This window comes from Psittacula echo (assembly GCF_963264785.1).
Source record: "Psittacula echo genome assembly, chromosome: 6".
Classification (NCBI taxonomy): Eukaryota; Metazoa; Chordata; class Aves; order Psittaciformes; family Psittacidae; genus Psittacula; species Psittacula echo.
The window spans coordinates 75,536,229-75,558,250 of NC_137743.1; the positions used below are offsets into that span (position 1 = coordinate 75,536,229).

The 22,022-nt window shown below is 38.0% G+C and overlaps 1 protein-coding gene across 1 annotated transcript in view; it reads left to right on the forward strand.

Moving 5' to 3' along the window:
* HECW2 (HECT, C2 and WW domain containing E3 ubiquitin protein ligase 2) overlaps positions 1–22,022 on the forward strand; it is a gene marked incomplete at both ends in the record, with an annotated part of 103,306 nt that overhangs the window by 59,269 nt on the left and 22,015 nt on the right. The window contains 9 exons of the mRNA XM_080621880.1: positions 3,042–3,192; positions 3,549–3,652; positions 4,265–4,389; positions 5,907–6,092; positions 11,611–11,745; positions 14,497–14,599; positions 15,586–15,682; positions 17,361–17,444; positions 20,465–20,574. Of these exons, the coding sequence (XP_080478006.1) occupies positions 3,042–3,192; positions 3,549–3,652; positions 4,265–4,389; positions 5,907–6,092; positions 11,611–11,745; positions 14,497–14,599; positions 15,586–15,682; positions 17,361–17,444; positions 20,465–20,574 (1,095 nt within the window). The remainder of the gene's footprint in view (positions 1–3,041; positions 3,193–3,548; positions 3,653–4,264; positions 4,390–5,906; positions 6,093–11,610; positions 11,746–14,496; positions 14,600–15,585; positions 15,683–17,360; positions 17,445–20,464; positions 20,575–22,022) is intronic.

Genomic DNA, 22,022 nt, shown 5'->3' on the forward strand with positions numbered 1-22,022 from the left:
GCGGATCCTGAAGTCAATTAACTGCCACCTCAGTAAACCAGGATTATTTTTTACAAAATTGTGCCTGGGAGACCTATATTGCAGTTGCGTTTTTATCTCTTTTCATACAGAAAAAGCCAGAGAATATTACAGCGAGTACTCAGAGATCAATGTAATAAATGAGAAATATGTAGAGATAGATTTTATAGTACCATGGCTTATGCATGCGGGTTTCTTTGTGTTTCAAAAGCAACCTATAGACTAAATAACTAGGAAGAACTATTGGAGTCTTAATGGAAAAGGTTTGGCTGTGTGGTATTCTAACATTTCTGACATTTGCTGGGATTTTACACAGTCACGGACGGGCATGCACATACACATCACACCACTACAGTCAAAGCCCAATGCAATCTTCATGTAGATCATTCGTTTGCTAATGTGAATAAAATCTTAAATTCTAATGGTTGCCTAGATTCAGTTTTTCTCTCCAGAGCTCTGCTTTTGGATATGTAACAGCTTTAATATTTTAACAGTGAAAAATGAGAGAAAACATTTAGAATATAATTTTGATTATAAAGTGTAACTTCTTTATAATTTGAGTTGCAATCTGTTTTTTGTTTCACCAGAATCTGAAACTAAGAAAAATAGATGCATTTGTTTCAATTGTGTGTAGGTTAAATTAAAAAACAAGAGAAAAAAGTGGAATATCAATCTAGTGTTTCTGCCTATAACATGCAATATTTTTTTGCTTCAATTCCTATATTCCAAAGGAAAAAATCAACAGGGAGGTTGGAGCTAGATGATCTTAACGTCCTTTCCAACCCTGACTATTTTAGGATTCTATGATAATAAGCTTGACCACACAACCTTGATGAATTACAGTTTTACAATTTGCCAGATTCAGTTACTTGTAACACATTTGGCTAACAATGGTTTGACTAATGGAAGATATCATTAACCAGAACAACACTGATGCAGGTTCTTTACTTTAGAAGCCATTGCCCAAGTGTTTAAACTTACGTATTTGAAATTGACTGCCGGCAAAATGCTTTTCCTCTGCAAGACCACGTTACAGAAATGGTGACTGTGTCTCAGAATTGGACATAAAAATCACCACAAGAAAAATCTCAACTATCATACAGTGGTTTAGGATTTAACATGTAAGCAAAATAGTGAATTCACAAATTTAAACTGTTTTGTTGAGTTTGTTTGTTGTGTCCCCCCAGTGAACAATTCTGTCCTTCCCAGCATGCTTCCGTGTTTTGTGTAGTTTGCAAACTGGTTAATTTGGAGTATTTTTATTTCCTCAGAAGATAGTACTTTTTTGAAACGGGACCTTTGCATGGGAACATCTGTTTCAATAATTGTTTCTTTTTAAGGAATGGAAACATTTTTCAGAGAATGTTGAAAAGTTTGTGTGCTCTTTTGAGATACGAAAGACATTTTTTCGAATAGCAAATACAGTGATTGCGCCATAAGCTTTGCATTGAGGTCACTTTATTTTTAAACTTGTATTTTCAATTTACAGTATAATAGAAAATTTTTACTTTTTTTTCTCCTGGAATTTAAATTTGTGCCTTAAATGGTTTTCTTTATTCCTATCCTCTTGTGTTGATTTGTCTTTTCTTCTTCTGAGTTTCTGAGTTACTTTCCTACATAGCTCTTGTTAACACTAGAAGTGCTTGAAACACTTAGAAGGCTGTTTTGATTGTGCATCATAAAGACAGAAGAGTAATTTGCATTGTGGCCAGCTAAAACACAGATCTGTGTGTGGAGGTGAAATGAGTTCATCTCAAAACCTTCCTTTCCTCCCTCTTTGTTGAGTCAGCTTGGGCCCTACAGTGCAATGCAGCAAGCCGTTTGCTGCCTTCAAGAGTTGAAGTAAGAGAAATTACAGTGTGCATACAGTAACAGCCTGAGGTTTTAAGGCTGTCAGTATTAAATAATTTACAGTAGAATTTAGTTCTCCTTCTCTACTGTCAAGACACTTTTATGACCTCTTTCCTCACGGAGCGGCGGTCAGTCACCATTGGTTGCTTGCCAGTGAAGTGACAGTGGAGTGACTGATGTTTTCACCTAGACTTGCAATATAGAAAGTCTCTTATAGAAACCTGAGCTCTCAGAGACTTTTTCAACTGAATTGCTAAATGATTTGCACATTTTCTGCAGTGTGCAAGGATCAGGCATGTCTGTTTCTGTATATGAAATATGATTGGTGTCTTGCTATCGTGCTCCTTTTGTAAGCAGTTATTAGGCAGACGGTATTTTTGACCCCAAAAGCTTATGAACTAAAGCCTAGGTGTTGTGGCTCAACTGGTTTCTTTAGAGCACTGATAAGTCAGGTGCAGTTGGGGAAAGGTCCCAATTGCTTTATCTCAGCTCTCCTGACTTGTCTCCATGGTCTACACTGTCTGTAGCTTGTATTGCAAAGCCAGTGGACAGCATTATAATTATCACTCAGACAAGAAGCTGAATTCGCTATACTTGCATCATTGGCAACTTTGGAATGTGCGTTTAATATATGAAAGAGTTTTATTGTTACAATTGTCCATCTTTTCTGGCAGGTCTGTTTACCTTTAGCATGTAAACCCAGGAGGAACACTAGGAGCTATTTTATTACTATTAGCTGGGGAAAAACAATGACAGGTGTCAAATTTTGCAGGGTTTCTAGTACTTATCCATTGTTGTTTTGCACTGAAAAAAAGCCTCTGATTAGACCTTGAATCACTTCAGTCCAAGAGAATCAGACTGAATATCCTGGTATTTTTTTTTATTTTTCTGGTTTTTCTTTCCTGGGACAGTTACTGGTTAATGGGAAATAGAATAGAGAAAGGAATAGCAATTATTAGATATGGATTACTTACAGTGGGGAATTTCATTTATGGGGTATAATAGGGAAAAGGCACATCTCTTAACCCTTTAGCAAGAAAGTTCTGTCCTGACGTCATCATGTGAAAGAGAAATAGAAAATGGAAACTATAGATTCAGTTACAAAAGTGACAGAGCTAAAAATAAATAAACCCCAAGCCCTCCATAGTTCACAGTGTTTTATTGCTACTTAGACTGGGAGGCTCGAATTGACAGCCATGGACGGATATTTTATGTGGACCATGTGAACAGGACAACAACATGGCAGCGACCCACAGCCCCTCCAGCCCCACAAATTCTCCAGAGGTCAAATTCCATACAGCAAATGGAACAGCTGAATCGCCGGTAAGAACTACCCTTGTTGTTTGTGAACTTTGTGCTTGCAAAACTGCATTCACCATTGTAAGGCTGAGTATGCAGACAGTGTCACTGTTGCTACCCCAGTGGGCTAGAGGTGTTTATTCTTAAGTGGCTGTCCTTTTTAATTTGCATGTGGGCTTCTAGGGCTTTTCTATTCCACCTGTGTTCATAAAAAAAAAATCTGATAATGGCCTTCAGAAATTCAAAAGGCTGTTAATGCAGAAATTAGAGCTCAATGTATATTAACCTACATGGCAGAAAAGATGGGCAACCTCCCTTGGAGGCAGAACTGTATCATAGATACCATGTACTATATATAAACTCCAGTTTTCTAACCCTAGGTACCAGAGCATCAGAAGAACAATGACTAATGACAGGCCTGAAGAGCATACAAATGCCGTGGATGGAGCTGGAGAGGACACTGACTTTCACCATTCTAATGCAGGTTAAAAAACCCCAGATTTCTCCCCTTTTTCTCCCCCTAAAGGGAGCACTTATCTCATAGATGATTTAATGAAAGTGACATAGGGCAAAACCAGAGTTCTCTCCCCGGGTCTGGGTGAAAAGGAAACCATTTGTTTTCATTGCTGTTTAGTTTTTGAAGATTGTGGCTCATCCTGTTGAAAAAGAATGTGAGATTCAAAGCATTTTTCTCTTGGTACCTGGCTGGATAAAATATAGGCAGGACATTTGAAGTGAAAAAAATTAAATTGTGTGGTCTAGGCTACAAATATTTTGAATCTGCAACTGTATTTTGAAATGGTAAAATACAGACTACAAAAGACTTTGGACAGTCATCGGCTTCATCCCCATGCTGAAGATATATAGGATGAGCTATACTTAAACCATTCTTGGCAAATGCCATCTCATATATTCTTATAACATGTTCTTCAGTTGATGAACATTCTGTAACTTCTTTAGACAGTCTGCTCATGTTGTTTCTCTTACAACATATTCTTAAATCTTCTCCTTTGTGATTCAAATTGATAAAGCTGTTTGCAGTGATGCTTTGGTAATGATTGTTAGTGGAAGTCTTTGTCATTCCCTTTGCCGTTAGATTTTCGAAGAGAGAATGTGCTGCCTCACTCTACCTCCAGATCCAGACTTACTTTATTGCTCCAGTCTCCCCCTGTGAAATTCCTTATCAGCCCAGAATTCTTTACAGTGCTGCATTCTAACCCTGTGAGTACAGCATCTACAGCTGAAATACTTTCATAAATATGTGCTGATACATATAGTTGTCTTGTGTACAAAGATATTGCTCAGTGTTCGATGCCAAAATAATAGTAGTAAATACGAAGGCTGGATAAATTCAAACACTCATCATCACTCCTTACAGCTGGTAGGCTATAAGAGTCATACTAGTGGGCAATAGAGCTTTTATAGTTTTTTATTTTTCCCTTAGTTCTTCATCTTTATTATGATACAAAACTCATTTGTTTATCAAAGCAACAGCTTTCTTACTGTGCTTAGCAGAGGGTGAGAGGCAATTCTGAGAATGAAAATGATGCTTATTTTTTAAGATCACATTGGTGTTTATGGAATGATTTTTCCCCCCCCTCAGATTGCCTGGTTTATATCAAAATATGTTAGAGGTCACACTGAACAAAAAAAAACATGTTACTGTGCATTTTCCTTCCTCTTTTGTCAGTTCTTCAGTGCCTATTCTTACATAGCTGTATTTGGGGGTTTGTTCCCAATGTATCTTTTCCTTTGTCTAACAGGATGTATAGTGTGAAGAGAAGTAATGGAATAAAGAATTTATTGCCTGCACGTGTTAACAATTGAGTGTTTTTTAAATTAGTGATCAATGTTAGTTTGGTTTTCATATATGTGTATGCTTCCCTGTATCTGAATAATTCTGCTTAGTTTGCATAGCTTTTTCTTGAATTAGGATTATCTACCCCTGTCTTTGAAATAGGACATGGGTAGATGAGACCTCTGGCCGGGGAGTGGGGGTGTAGAGGCACAGAGTTATTTAGATAGTAGCTTAGTGCGGTTAGGAGGGCCTATGTTTTGGCTTCTCTCTATTGCTAATCCTAGAGAAAGACCTGGTTTCTGGTTGGCTGGGGTTTATTTTTCAAGGGAAGGTTGTTAACTGTTTATTTACCCCTTTTTATTTCAACTTTTCACTATTCCTCAGTGCTCTGAGGAACTATACATGGATATGCAATGATAGGCTATTTTTGAAAAGTCAAAATGTGGAAACAATACTTACATAGAATCATAGAATCATAGAATAGTTAGGATTGGAAAGGACCTTAGCTTTGTGGTAAGTTCTTCAGGCTTCTGTATCTCTGTCCTGCACAAAATCTTACCAGCTTCATTGCTGTAGTCTGTGGCTGCATTTGACTCATTATTCCAGAAATTAGAATAGATCTATGAAATCTCTACTTTTAAAGCCATTTTAATGTTATAGGATTCTTCACAGTGCCACGGACCAGTGTGGTGAATGGAATCTGTAATATGTTTTCCACTTTGTTGAAGTGAGTCAAGTATGAAACTTGTATATCTCAAGCAAAATAAGAAACATCAAACACTTATCCCAAAACCTCAGAAAAAGGACCATTTTTTTTTCATACCCTTGTGGCTTAGTTGGTGATAATTTTTAAGGTTTAATGGATGATTTATTTATGTCTTTCGTAGTAAGAAGAAATTGTATCTTTTAAAAGCATTTCCTTTTGTCACTTATATTTCAGAGTGCCTACCGCATGTTTACAAGTAACACGTGTTTGAAGCACATGATCACCAAAGTCCGGCGGGACACCCACCACTTTGAGCGCTACCAGCATAACCGTGACTTGGTGGGCTTCCTCAACATGTTTGCCAACAAACAGCTGGAGCTGCCAAGAGGTTGGGAAATGAAACATGACCATCAGGGCAAGGTAACTGTAGTGTGTGTGCAGCTCTGAGTGCTTGATCTTAGATGTTGTGATGTCAGGACTCACGTGCTCGGGAGGAGCATAAGTGCACGTAGTTCTCCAGATGTAGAAATTGCGCATCCTTTACTCCTGCTTTTGTGAAAAGAAGATTGGAATTTCTTGTCTCTGTTGACAAAGCATTATATGAAAGGAGAGGGAGACTGAGAAGTGGGTATTAATCATTATAAGGAAAATTGCTAGAAAATCTGTAGCCTTTTTATAATTAAATAAGTTTCTTAGGTTCCCTTGGGTGTTTAAAACTTCTTTTGGAAAGAATTATCTACTCTGTAAATACAGGTGGTTCAGTGAAGTTCTTTGGGGTTTTGCTTGTATACTCATAAGATAGATAGCTTAGATGTAAAGTTACTTTATTATTATCTACTGAATTTTATTTAGCTATTGTTGAACCATTTTTAGTATGTTTTTTCTTCTTTAACTGTCAAGCTTTTCCTTAGGACTTTCTTCTTTTCTTCAACCTCAAAGTCTTGAGTGGGATTCATTAGTGTACATTATTTGCATTTTTCTTCTTTTTAAAAGTTAACCATTTTCCTAGATGAGTCCTTGTTGTGGTTTAAGCCCAGCCAGTAACACAGAACCATGCAGCCGCTTGCTCACTCCCCACCCTTTCTCCCTCCCGCTCCTGGAGGGATGGGGAGGAAAATCGAAAGAATGTACCTCCCACAGGTTGAGATAAGAGCAGTCCAGTAACTAAGGTATAACACAAACCACTGCTGCTACCACCAATAATAATAATGATAAGGGAAATAACAAGGGAAGAGAATACAACCGCTCACCACCTGCCGGCTGATACCCAGCCCGCCCCTAGCAGTGATCTCACCCTTCTGGGTAACTGCCCCCAGTTTATATAGTGGGCATGACGTGCTGTGGTGTGGAATACCTCTTTGGTTAGTTTGGGTCAGGTGTCCTGTCCCTGCTTCCTCCCGGCTTCCCCTCCTCCCTGGCAGACAATGAGACAGAAAGTCCTTGGTCAGACTAAACATTACTGAGCAACAACTAAAAACATCGGTGTTATCAGAGCTGTTCCCAGGCTGAAAGTCAAAACCACAGAACTGCACCAGCTACTAAGGAGAAAAATGACTGCTACTGCTGAACCCAAGACAGTCCTCTACCCAAATCCAGCGTTCATCAGTTTGTGAGATAAAATGGCTGCACTTAAGACTGGGATAGCTCTGGGCATAATCTTTCTATTGGTTATTTATTTGTTAACAGGAAAGAAATTGTATATAGTAAGTTTCATCAATAGGGACCTTGAATAGTTGCAACTTTAAAATCAAAGAACAGACATTTTTATAGTAGTAATGTACCTTTAAACTAGTGTATCCTCACTATCTAAAATATGATTTTCTTTGTGGAAGATAGAGTTAAAAATAGGCTGTGATTAGCATGTGAGGAAGTGATAAGGCTATCAGTTCATATGAGTAGTCCTTATTATGGCTATAAGCATATCAAACTTCTCAGTTCTCACATTTATCAGTCTTGGTATTGTTAGCTGTGACTGTCCATATAAATAATGATCTTGATGCTTGCAAAGACTGCAGGCAGATTCTAAACTGAAGGGTGGAAAAAGTGTTTGAGAGTTGTTTTCTTCTTAGGATTAACAACTCTGGAAAGGACTGTGTTTTTTCATTAGAAACATAATGTGCAGTTATGCTGTTCCTTGTCTCCCTTCCTCTTTTCTGTTTTAAGTCATTCTTTTTCCTGTTCCACTCTTCAGAGGCCAGTTTTCTGCTGAAGAATACAGCAATTTTCAACTGACTTTAATAGGCACTCCACAGAGACAATCAGACCTCTGGATTTTGGTGTGGTATTTGGTAACAGTGATGCTACCACAACATTAATCAACAAGAGGAAGCACTGACTAAATCCCCACTGGGATTTCTTCACTTTGATTTAGGCTCAGTATTGTTGATTTTCATTATGTTGACTTGCCTTTGTTACAAGTAGCACTTGTGGCAAGTAGAAAAGCCTATTCAGCCCTTGAGAAAGGTGATGGCCAGTACATGGTCAGACCAGTGCTTAATGAGACCTACCGAAACTGGACCTGCCTTTATTAAAGCATAAAGCTAAAGGGAAGAAAGTAGAAATTAGCCATGCCACAATATATAATTATATTTTCTTTCCCTGGCTGCTCTTCCTGCTGAGATGAGGTTTTCCTTTATTTTTCCAAGTATATCATAGTAAGAGGCTTGGTGCTCTTGCTCACAAGGCACATGGATCTTTCTGACCCTTATTCACTGCTGAGTAGTAGAGTTTTTACTTCCCAGTGTCAGTGGGGTCATGGTTGCTTGTCCTCTTAGCAGGCTGTCTGCCAAGGTCAGTTAGGGACTGCCTACCTCTGAACTCCCTGCAAAACTTCACAGCAAAACCCAATTGCCCAGTCCTCTTTGACTCCTCCATGCATCCACTACAGACGATAAAATCCATTTGGCATGCAGTTCTCCCTAAAAGGTCTGGTGTAACTAGGATGTAACTTCAGGTTGGCATTACAGATGAACCATCATCAGTCACTGACCACAGGAAGGCAGAAGACAACTGGAAAAAGTGGTATCAGGAGGTATCACATAGGCTGGATAGGTCCCTGAGCTGAACTCAGTCCCATAACTTTGAAATTCTGCACTGCTGCATACATATGCATACACACATGTATTATACAGTTGTGCATTCCAGTGCATTTGTGTAATATGTGTAAACACATTCATATTTTAAAGCCAGATACAAATGAATATACTTTTTAATTAGATCTCTGTAAGATGTGAAAATTCATAAGTTATTGTGGTACTTTTTTGGTCTTTCTTTCTACAACGAAAGAATCCATTGTAATTGATTACAAATGTCTTCAATAGGAAGAAAAAGTACTTTAGCAAGCTTCATAGACTTGAATTGGAAAGATAACTTGGGCACCAATCCATGTTTAATGGACTACTGTAGTTTTAGCACTACCCATCTTATGTCAGTCTCTTCAAGCATCATAGATTTATGGATTATAGCTAGACAGCAGTTATGAAAGGAATTTTTTTGAAAGGAGTCTGTGAGCCACACTGTATTTTGAGCTGTGTGCCGATGTCCAGGCTAAAGCCTTGAAGCTCCAATGATTATCTTCACTGAAGCTTCAGAGTAGTAACTTATCCTCTATTTTAAAGTAGCTATTATTAGCTGGCCTGTAAGCATTCATATTTAGTAAGACATGATTGTCTTTAACTTTGTGTTTAAACCAAGCTGTTTACTTTAATGGAATGCTAACGAACACTGCATGCATTAACTCAGAATTGCTGCATTAACTCAAAGAACTGTGCAGCACAACTGTAGGTACTACTTTCTCCTATATTGAATCAGAATCCAATTTTTTTTTCTAAGTGATTTTACAGTATAATGTTGACTTAATGAAATAAACCTTTGTTTTGATAAAAGTGCTTCATGTCTTATAAATACACATAGACCAGACTGTTAGAATGCTAGGTACAGGGGCATGGAAAAAAAAAAACCATACCAACCACTTGCTAGTAAGTAAAAGAAACCTATCCATCGGGAGCAAAGCTTCAGAAAGCCTAGGTATGTTCCAGCAGCCTCTTACAGTCATTTTCCAGGTCTCAAACTGAATTTCAGAATGGGTTTCATTCTACTTTCCCACTGGTTTTCCATACCCTCTAATCTGTATATTTGCACTGTAGGTGTCATCCTTATTTGTCAAGGTCAACAAGTCCTGGATCAGGCTTAAACATTGCAATTAAAATTGCATTTATTGAATACAGTTTATAGTTTTTGAACGGTGGAACAGTCGGTTTCACTTGCATGTCCGTAACTAAGTCAAATGAGCAGAACCGAGTTCTCCCTTACTGTTCAAGTAATGTGATTCCTTGCTTATAGGCACAGGTTACAGGTACAAGTAGTCAGTGTTTAGGGCTGTAGGAGGCTTGCTGCCCTCTTCAGGAGCATTTCTCAGGTTTTGCAACTTTGGTGACCCTCCATATGCTTTCTTCTTTTCCTTGGGAAATGGAAGTACAAACATTTTCTCCCACCACAATCCTCAATGGCATTTAGTTGCTGAATACCATGAAGCGCTGGTTTGTCTACCTACCTTCATGGCAGTCAGAAGAGTTGCATTTTCTCTGGTCAGCCTGTACCAAGCAGTCTGAAACAACGATTTCATGAATACTATAACCTGGTGTCGCTGCCAAAAGAACCAGTTCTGCTCTCCTCTTGTCCCTGGGGGGCTCTCTGAGGTTAGAGGAACCATCAGGGAGAGGGACAAGAAGAGAGTAATTTTAGCCAGGACTAGCTCCCCAGCTGGGTTCAGTATGTGGCTACACAAACACTTGTGCCCACACAAGGCAGGAAGGGCACGCAAGGGATGAAACAAGTGGTCGGGTTGGAGGAAGATGAGAATGTTTCACTTGCTGACACCACAGGACTGAATTGTTTGTGAACCTGTGGTCAAAGTACCTTACTGGTAACAAAACACAGGAGTGGCCCTCGCAGTCCCCGACCACCTCTCTGCTGGTCCGGATTCTTTGATTCTTCAAACCAGATGTCACTTTCCTGTAACTCTGCTGCTCTCAACTAGTGTCTTTTTTTAGCTACTTCCACACATTTCCAGCATTGTGGCTGACAAAAGCGAACTGTGTGGAAATAGAACAGTGCTGCTTTCCAGCTGCAGCACTAACGCTGGGGAAAGGTTGAATTTCAGGGCTTGGAAAAAGCTTCAATTTCAGGGCTTAGAAACATTTTTGGTTCAGACTGGACGGAACTGTGTTCATTTTCCAGGATACATGCTCCTTGTGACCTTGCTTTCAGCAAATGGCTGACTAGCCAGGAAGTGGTAGTTCTCACTGGCTGCCTGATTTAAATGGCTTTGTTGCCATCGTCTTTGTGTCCCAGACTGACCTTTTTTGTTTCCTTCTTTTTCTTTTAAAGGTTATTGAACCTAGAATAGTTGTATCAGGAGCATGGCAAAAATGCCTGTTGGCCTTTAATCATAGTTCACCACAGGATGCAATCATATAGTTGACATGTATACACCCAATTGTGTTCATAATTATATGGTAAATACTTCACAAAAGGGAATGGTTTTGCCACTTAATGACATCTTTTTAGATACTTATAAGGAAATGAAAGGGAGAATACACTGGGATTAGTTTTATTAAACATTTAAGTCACCTTTTCTTGACAGTCATAATAGTTTCCTACTTCTGATGCTTGTCAGATGAGAATTTCAAAGGGCTTTAGAGGCATGAATTAAGTAAGACATTAAAGAATTCATCCCTTCAGTGAGACGGAAAACTGTTATCCCTCTTCTTCTGAAGGGAAATGCAAGCCAGAGTAATGTGAGGAAGATTTTTCCAGAGCCTCTCATCAACAAATGAAACGTAGATCCTGAAGAGACATTAATCTTGGACATACTAAAAAAACCCCAAAGTATTTGCTATAATTTGCTATAAATTCTCTCTTCTTTCTTCTTCTCTAGGCTTTCTTTGTTGACCACAATTCCCGCACTACCACTTTCATCGACCCCCGGCTTCCCTTACAAAGCAGCAGGCCCACTAGTGCATTAGTCCATCGGCAGCACTTAACGAGGCAACGCAGCCACAGTGCTGGTGAGGTGAGTTGGATCTGCCCCTTCTCTTTGGGAACCACCGGGTTTTTAGGATCATCCTCTTTCATATCATCCTGCTCACAATTCTGCGTTTGAGGAACATGATTCTTGTGTAAGCATATGGTACTCATCTGCAAAGATTTATTATTTTATTTGCTGGCCATTGTTGCTTTGAAATGTATGATTTCAGAGGAAGAAAATGAGACATGAGCTTTTTTCGTACTTTTAATTTGCAGTAACCCCATTTAACCACAGGAGAGCATCTGGTTGCAGATTACCAGATGCTCTCTTTCACTATCAAAATATGTATTGTTGTCTAGCATGATGTCTGCTAACTATGTGGATATAACTTTGCAAATAAGAGGGGGGGTAAAAAGGGCACGTGTGTATTTACAGCCAGATATAACTGTATATGCAGCTTTCCAAATAAGTATAAATATATCTTAACACATATAGACTTATCAGACTGTTAAATGCATTTTGCATTTAATCTCTGCTTTGGAAATAGAAATACATGGAAAAAACTGTTTTGTTGATTTCTCACAGTGAACCACTTCCACTGGCAGTTTCTGTATTGTTGTTGTAACTTCTTTTTACTTGTGAGCAAGTTTATGTACAATGACTTAGACTTTAGTTGTACTTTATTTAACCTCTATACTGTTGGCTGTAAGTTATCTTTTCAGAGGAGGGCTATTGCATGCCAGGAATTAAGGATAATACAATTTAGAGTGGTGAGAGAAATGCTCTGTTTTATGCTTCTTATAGCTCATTGTGGCAGGTGAAGTTCTGCCAGAGGTCTGTTTCAGAGCAGGCATGAATCTTCTCTGCCACTTCTCTAACAGGGCTTCTGCTGAGCTGCAGCAAGTGCTATACCACTGGCTGCATATCTTGTTACATCCTGTGTGAACATGGTTTAGTCACCCACAATACTTCAGACACACACCACTGTATGGTATATTTTACATGTTTTATATTTTATATTTTACATTTTTATATTTTACATATTTATGGTTTTGAATAGCCTTTTCCAGCAATTTGGCAATGTGATGTAGTCAGTGATGTCTTGCAGCAGGCAAAGAAGCTAGCTTCATATAGCTATTTAGACCTTCAGTAGGGTAAAGCAAGTATTTTGGTTGTGACTGATCTATATATGTTAATATTTGTTTTCTTAACTTTAGTAAATACACACTGAAATTACATTTCTTTAAGCAGCATTCAGAAGTCCTGCACTTAAAATAGAGAGATTTAGGTTTGCTGAAGTTGTCAATACTGCAAAACAAGTGTAGTTATCCTATATCATATACCATATCCTATATCATCATATATAATTGTAACTTGAATTAAATGGAAATATAATTTCAGGTAGGAATCTCAAACATAGCGATTCAATACAGTATTCCCATTCTAGGATTAATGATGTGGTGTTTGTTTATGTGCATATGTATGAGTCTGAATACCACTTTTTCTTATATGCTTATGACTTTAAGTATTGCATAGTTGCAGCTGCTCTTCCTATTTTTAAACCATTGCTACAAGAAAGTATATGGTGTTGCAGAAGAGGAATACTTAATGGAAAAAATAACACTCTCAAAATACTTTATTTGGATTTGCCTTGCCACAAACTTTGATATTTTGAAGCCACTGACCCCTTTTTTACGGGAAGATGCTCTAAAGCAAATGTTAACCAGTGTAAGGAATGCCTTTTTAGCTAAAGCTGAACTGCAGCATGAAGCTGGAGCTAATAATAATGGCATTCCTTTTCCAGCACAGTGCCTACAGGAAATAATTCTTCATTTTTCTGAGAGGGCATTATCAGAGAGCACAAAAGTCTTGGGCGATATCTCAGGACTTTTGCTTCTTCGTGATTTCGGAAACTGGATTTAAAACCAACGTTTATAATTATTGGATATTTTGCAGTTAGATGTTTTAGAGATCTTTGAAACTTGGAAGTGTAGTTCAAATGCTAACCATTACATGTAGGCCAAGGAACTGAGAAATAAACAAAGGTCCAGCAGGATGAAAAAGAGGTTGAACAAAATGTTTTATATAAAATACTGACACTGTAGAAGTGACTGAAGCCTCAAAAAACAGAAGAATGCAGAAGTTGCCCAGACATCACAAATGCAACCAGGAACAATTTTACATTGTGGTTTTACCCTAAAAAGTGTTCATGTACAACATTTGTAATCCCAGAAGGTGAACACAAAAAAATCAGAACAGTTTTACAGAATGATTGTCGGAAACATATTTTTACCAATTTTGGACCTGTTTGCCTTGCCTGAATGTGAACTCACTTCCTTATCTTCCTGTTTCAGCCACAAGCTTGTTTCCAGTTCAGATTTAGAGTAACTCCATTAATGCACAGAGGTAATAGAGGTGCTAATGAAGGAGCAGAGTTTGATTTTCAGAACCTTTGATATAGATAAAGATGTCCTTGAAGTACAGAAGTCCCTCTGAAGGGATCCTAGTTTGAATTTTTTAGTCACTTTTCAGAATGGGACTATTATTTAAAAATAGCAATAAACTTTCAATTAGTTTTGATTCTTGATATTAATAGGCATGATATACTAAATAATGTTTTACTAATGAGTGTCATACAACACAGCTGATTTCTGCTGCAATGGGTATCAGGAATAGTGATCCAGCAAAGCATTTACATACATGCTTAGTTTTAAGCCATGTGATTTCTCACTTTTATGTATCTGAGTATGTACACTGGCATAGAGACAGTCATTGTGGTTACTTGTGCATTTTCAGGTCGGAGAGGACTCCCGTCATTCAGGACCTCCAGTTTTGCCAAGACCATCTAGCACATTTAATACAGTCAGCAGAGCTCAGTACCAGGACGTGGTTCCAGTGGGTATGTCAGCATCCGGCCTCTTTTCAGAGAAGTTCTCCATGACTGAGTGTGTCATGTCAGCATGCACTGCTGGGTTTTGCATTTGGTTGGGGTGGGTGGAAGTTGTTATTTGTTAAGATTACTTCTGTCCCTCAGCATTTCTCAGTTGTTCAGTTACAACCTGCAGGAATAACACTGGAAAGAGTGTAGAACCAAATAACCGATGTAAAACTTCCACCTTCCACTGTTGAAGACAGTGAGCCAGGTTGTGTCCTAATTGGACTCCATGTATTCCCAGTGATTTTTTTACGACTTCTGAGCATCTGTTTTGGCAGGATTCCAGAAAGTGTTAATCAGCTTGGAATTAGTCATTAGCTTAACTTCTGTTCTCAGTTACATACACACAAAGTTACCGACTTCTGTGCCACTAAGAACAGAATTTAGCATATTGAATCAAACAGCTGTTACATTGTGCTAAACCAAGATAAATTAATCTGATTGACTATAACTGGCTCTTTGTACTGTGGCATGTTTACTTGAAATCTCTGCTAATTTAAATCCTTCCCCTTGCCGTGGACATAGTATGCATGCACTGCAGGCTCAGCAATAAGTATGAGGATTTGATCTGGGTTTTTCCAATGACTCTTTAATGTTTGAGAATGGATTTCAGTGCAGTGAAAACCAAGGTCCCTGCAATTTTATTCTAACAATGAATATTCTAGTTTAGTTTAGAGCATGACTGATAAAATAATACAGAAATTGCTAGCAGAATTAGACCTGTTACAGTGTCGAGGATGTGTCACAATGAGATTCGGTTCATAGTCAAGAGATGTGTTCTCTAAATGATAGTACAACTGATAACCTTACATGAAAAGATATTAGCACAATGCTGCTAAACTTAGAACTGCAAAGATGAAGTCTGCTGTCATTACTGATCTCAGAAGGATTGCGGTCCTGTCTGTTGGTATCTCCTTGTTTCAGCACGGTGTTTTTGTTGATGTTTTCAGCTTACAATGACAAGATTGTTGCATTTTTGCGGCAGCCCAATATTTTTGAAATTCTACAAGAGCGTCAACCAGATCTTACCAGGAATCATTCACTCAGGTAATGAAGTTACTAAAGCTTGCTATTCCCACTCCAGTACTAAATGTTAATTAGAATTAGTTTCTTCCTTCAAAATTGGCAGTGGAACATAACTGATTATAGATGTTTGGCCTATTCATAAAGCTGTGAAAGTGGTTCTTTATTGTATTTCTCTGTAACTCCCTAAAACAAGGTTGAGGGGAACAGGGGTAATGTGCTATTACCAAATAAAGGTACCTACAAGAACACTTTTGGAACAACTGGCATAAGAGGTTTGCTCATGTCTTCAAAATGTGCCAAGACAGCTGGGTGGCATGGCAAATGTGCCCAATCACTTAAGTATGTGTGCAGCTGGGAGCATGGGGCAGAATGGCATTTAGTTTTGTCCTTGTCTTCTCAATGCACATTTACAGAAAGGCTGTCCTGACCTAATGACCTTGGAGGTAGTACTGTAGCAATAAGAATTTTGAGTGTTTCTCCAAAATGGGTATCTGCAGGTTTTCGATTAGTCCAGTGAGATCTGCTGAAGGATGATCTTTGATTGTTGTATGGTTGTTATAACTCCCTTGTATGCTGAGACTAGGAACGATAAAAAGTGAAATTCCAAAAGTCACAAGAACTCTCTCAAAGTGTATCCCCCCCAAAACACTGTGGTTTGTATATTTAGGTGTAAAATAACAACTTGGATATTAGTGACTAGGACTCAAATAACTGTATCTGCTCTTCCTTGGACACTAAACGTGAAAAGTAGTGGTTTGATGGTTGTGGTCTGTCATGTGCAGAGAGCTGCCAGCGCAGCGCTCTGTCTTCCAGAGGCCTGCCCACACTGGGTGGCATAGCAGTCAGCATTGCTTTTCATTTTTCTCCATTCTCATAGTGTTACTTATTGGTTCCTTTTCCTGCCATCCTGCCAAAGTTCACAAAATTCAACAAGTTGCCCTGTTTTTCAGTTTCCCATTCTAACAAGTTTTGTGATGAGGCTTCTATGTTAAAGATTTGTTTTTAAAGCTTCTAAATAAATCCTGGCTGACAAACCTGAAATTACATATTAGCAGAATGCATGGTCTCTGGAAAATACAGAGAAAAGGAGGAAGATAAAGTTCTACAGTTCTCAGCCTGTCAAATCAGGCATAGGAAGGGTGTGTGCTTGGGTGAGACAGAGTGGGAGAAACACTACAAGGGTTTTTCTGGAAGAGATCTTAAATGCAGTATGGTATAAACCCTTGGCTTTTCAAATCACAAGTATGCACTGTAATGTATGGCTTGCTGCATTTGTACAAAGGTTCAGAACAGACAGTACCTCTTTAATCAGTTCACTTTCAGAATAGTAATGTCCTCCTGCAGGGCTCAGCCTCCTTTGAATTCAGGGACACAGCGAGTGTGAACTTGGAAGGATTGATTCTAAATCTTGGGTGGTTTTTTTTTTACTGGTCATCTGTCTGTACTACCTGAAACAGCCTGGGCAATGAGGAGACGAGGGCAACAGGAGAATCATGCCTCAGAACAGATTAGCTTTTTAGTTGTAATATTTTGCTACACATATGGACATGGTGTGGCAGGGGTAAAAAATGGTTTCTGAAAAACAGAACCAGAACTCTGAGGGTTTTATGATATACCCGGTACTTTTTCTTGTTGCTGTGGTGTACATTGGTGCCTTACTTGCAAAAGATATTTTGGAAATCTTTTTTGGCTTACACAGGGAGAAGATCCAATTCATCCGGACAGAGGGAACACCTGGGTTGGTGCGTTTATCCAGTGATGCAGACCTTGTCATGTTACTCAGGTAGGCACTGCTTCTTTCGATGCACGTATGGAATATGCTGTGGCAGCTGCTGAGGAGCCTTTCAGTGAGTAGTGTGGCTGATTTAGTGATCTAATAATTTCCCCTTCAGTACTTGGACTTGCAGCTGGGAGACCTAGAACTGAAGGGTCAGATGTCTTATTTTCATCACGTTCAGTTTCTAGATGGTAGTTGGAGGTCATGTTTTTTCATAGGAGTGATGAAGCTTGGCATTCTGTCTGAGGAAAGGCGACTGCAAGAGTGTTGTGCTTGTGATTTATGTGGGTTTGCCCGGATCACCTTTTATTGTCCTGTTGCACTCAGCTCTGATGTTTAGGTGATACAGTTTAGACCTCTTTGGAAGAATGTGCCTTCTATTGCTTTAAGAATGTGTCTGTTTAGTTCCATGGTTTGGGAAGTCTGTATTTGTGAATGTTTATACTTGAGATGTATTTTTACTACTTGTGTTTTGATGCCTCTTCACTGTGTTGTCGAGAGTTTTCCCCTTTAATAAAGGAAATACTGTCACAGCTTTCAAGAAGTGCAAAATTGCTTCTCTAATATTTTTTGTTTAACCAATTAACTCAAAAAATCAGGCAGATTTTTTGCTAGAATTAAGCCCTTGCTTAAAGTGCATCAAGAAATTCACGAAATTGAATCTAGCGAAATAGGATTGGCATTAAGCAGTAGTATTTTGGGGTCAGGTTGCATAATCATAATCCTTTCTGGTCCCTAAATCTCTGAATTAATTACAGCTTTCAAAAAAAAAAAAAAAAATCTCATTTTAAAGCCATCCTGAAACTTAATTTAAAATGCAAATATTGTGTCTTAAAAAACCTTAGTAAGAGTTTTGTCTTGATATCTGGAGATGACACAGGTTTTACACATTAAAATCTGGCTTCGGCTATTTGTTTTTGAATAAAGATTGCATGAATGATTTTCTCACTGCTCTTTGACTGGGTTTTGTTCCCTCTAGTGTTCTGTTAACAGCAAAGACTGCAGATCATTTTTATAGTGGAAATAAAGCAAATTCAAAATCTTTATTGCAATCTTTCTTTTGTAAAAAAGCAGTAATCAGCGTAAGTAATTTTTGAGATTAAAGTATTAGCCAGTGTGTCCCTAGAATAACTGTATCATATTCTTCAGATTTTTTTCTCTTCATGTTCTTTTTTTCCCCAAAAAAAACATAACTGAAAAGAGTTGCATGAGGATTTTCTTCCCATTTTATTAATAATCTAACAGTACCATTGCTCCAATGATGTTATCTATGTCTCCATTAGTTTCTTACAATGTTGAATGTTAAACCTCAAAACTGGACTGAGTTATTGTGAGCTTATTGTGAGTAGATACTAGTTTAAAGTCAAAATTGGGCTAAGTGGTGTACTGAGATGATGGAATTTCTTCTCTTACCATTATTTAGTCTTGGTAGCTTTTTACTTTTAACGGTATCTTCTAGTAGGATGTCATCATGACCCTTCTCTGTGAAACCCTAAAAACCCCTGCATTCTATTATGATGACTCAATCTTCCTGGAGCTCAGGACACCTGGCTTCTGTGTCTAGCTTGGCTGGTTGGATGGCCTTAGGAAAGACCTGTTTCCATGCCTCTGTTTCCTCAGTTGATGGAGGGGGAATGATATAAATGTCCTGTAAAGCACTCTGAGATGTAGTAAATAACTGGGTAGAATCAATAATTCTGATATTTTTATTGCTTGGGAATGCCATACATATTTTCGCATGTTACTAAATTGTAGCTAACTAAAACCAAACAAACCCCTTTATGCTTAGGGACTGAAGAAGGTACAACACATCACATTTTTAATGTTTTAATTTTAATTTTAATCTCTAAGCATGGCATTATATTTTATTTCAGATGTTAAGTGAAAATATTTTTCAGTTTCTTCTAAACATGTTGTTTGCTATACAACACAAATCATCATTTTACCTCTTAATTTCATCCCAGATTGAAATAGTGGTTTATATTTTATCACATTTTCAGCATCAAAGTGTAGCTTGGAGGAAGACCTTCATGGTCATGAATATAAAAAGAACTGCCAGAAAATATCCATTTAAAACGAACAAATCTAATGCAAAAATTTTTCCAGGTATTTTTTCACTGAACAAACTTGGTAAGAAACAGCCTTTATTTGAACATTGATTTCACTGGTTCAGCTCTATAGCAATAGATTGGCTTGTGATACTTTCTGCAGCTCAACGTTTGAAAATCATTTTTACGTATCTCAACAGTTTGTTCTTATCTGTGTTGTGTTTAACATACAACGTAGGCTTTGATATCAGGTTCATTCTGGTATTAGGTACTCTCTTTTTGGATTTTCTTGTGTCAATTTTGGAAAAAAGATTGAAATTTTAATATATACGCAGACTCCGTACAAAGGTGCAGTGACTGTGCTGCAAAAGCTTATTGTTTTTCTCTTAAAAGCTGTGTCAGTAATACATGAAGCACAAAATAACTCAACCTGAACAGACTAGATGTTATACCTGTTTCTGCAACAACAGTAGCATTAAAAGTAAAATGAAAATTACTTATGCCAACAAGCCTACTGTTCAGTATGTTCAACATGTTCAGGTGTGATTCTTAATCCCTGAGGTTTAGAATCTTTGTCTTGGTCTTTGTGCAGTATTGCAGATCTTTTTTTCTATGAAAGTGTGACTTAGGGTTATTGACTCCTTTGTAATGAGAACACAGGTTAAAAAGAAAAGGGCGGGGGGGGAACACACAACACAAATTTTAAAGGCTGATTAACTATATTTTAACCTTGAAAACAAATACCAAATTATGTATAGCAGTGTATCCCAAAAGTAGTAATCACTGTTTTCCGGTACTTTCGAGATCTGACTGATGGAATGGCAATAAAATATTTTGTAGCACTGTAAGTTTATATAGTGGAAATAGTCAAGTGACTACCAAAGAAAGCAAATTAGTAACTAGAGATTTATTCCTGGAAAGTGAAAAATGCCATTCAAGAAATAAACTCTTTATTTCTCTTTTGCTCCTTTTTACCAGCTTGTTTGAGGAGGAGATCATGTCATATGTGCCGCCACATGCCTTACTTCATCCTAGTTATTGCCAGTCCCCAAGAGGCTCGCCGGTGTCTTCACCTCAGAACTCTCCAGGTAAGTTGCTCAGGCACTGCTTCTGTGCAAAACCATTTCTTGTACTTGCTAAGGATCTGTTCCAAGTCAGTAAAGTCAGGAGCACACTCCAGCTGCCTTCCCAGAAGTCAGAGAACAAAAGCCAATAGAATAATTGTTTAACTCTAATATTTTGTTTGCTTTCCAAATTGAAATTCATAGCAGCGTAAAGCCAAGAACCTGCTCTTGGGAAGCTATAACCTATTCCCCTTTGTGGTTCCTGAGTTTTAGATGAGTAAAGTTACATAAGCTAAAGCACCTCCTGAGTGATCAGTGAGCTTGTCACTGCAGTACTTTCATTATGATGGTATCTGTAAGATAGTGCAGTAGAGATAATGCACCCATATGCAGTTTATATTATGCTGCATGTAATGACTTTCCAACTTGCTGAAGATCCAAGTTCTGTTGCTCCAGCAAAACCAAACATTTATTTAGTCCTGTGTTTGAGCAAAGTGAACAAGTGTGATTGCATTTGACTGGCAAAGTTGAATCTTTGCCTTGGGCTCAGGAGATGTTTCGCTAATAAAAAAGATTTGGGGTATTACAACTTCAGAGACTGTGATTTTGTTCTGACTTGTAAAACTTGCAAACTTGTTTTTCAATGATGTGAAACAACTTAAGTGACTGCTTGTGCCAGGATCCTGATGCCTGGAGACTTAGACGTATGGATCTGTACATTAAAATGAAAGCGTTAATAGGGCTTTGGGACAATAACAATTTTATGTAATGCCAGATTGCTATCCCTTAACATGAGTTCAACAGATAGTGTATTGCAGCTGTCTAGAAATGCACGTGTCATAATGGAATGAAATTGATATTTCACATATTAACTAAATTGCAGGTCAAAACTAAGCTATGTCACATGTGACCAGTTCCATTTGACCTCTGAAGGCTAAATAGAGCAATTAGTAGTTTGTAGATGTCTTACTCTTGGTTTTATCAAGAAGATAATACATAAGTAAAAATCACTGCAGTAAATCAGAAGTGGCTTAAGGGGATTTCTACAAATTTGAGAGCAAAAGTATAGATAAATAGAGAACATTTGGGATGTGAGCAACTCTAGGTAGTTCCAGACAATAAGAAAATTTTATCAGAAAAAGTACTGTGATTTTTACAGGCATTTCCCAGTCCACAATCATAAAAACTTTTGCAAGAAACCTGATTAAAACCATTCATAAACATATCCTCAGTGGCATCTTTTCCTGCTGCTAGACGTAGGACCTCTGTAGAACCTACCCAGAGAAACTATGCAAAGACCTTAATGATCTTATGACATCCTGCAAAGCAGCAAAATATAATATTCACATGTATTGATATTTTTGATGCATATATAGTTTAGATAAAACTGTTTTCTTTTGTTGGAAAGAAGAATGAAATCTGCATATGGGCATCTTATTTTCAACTGCAAACCTGACAGATTTGGCTTTCAG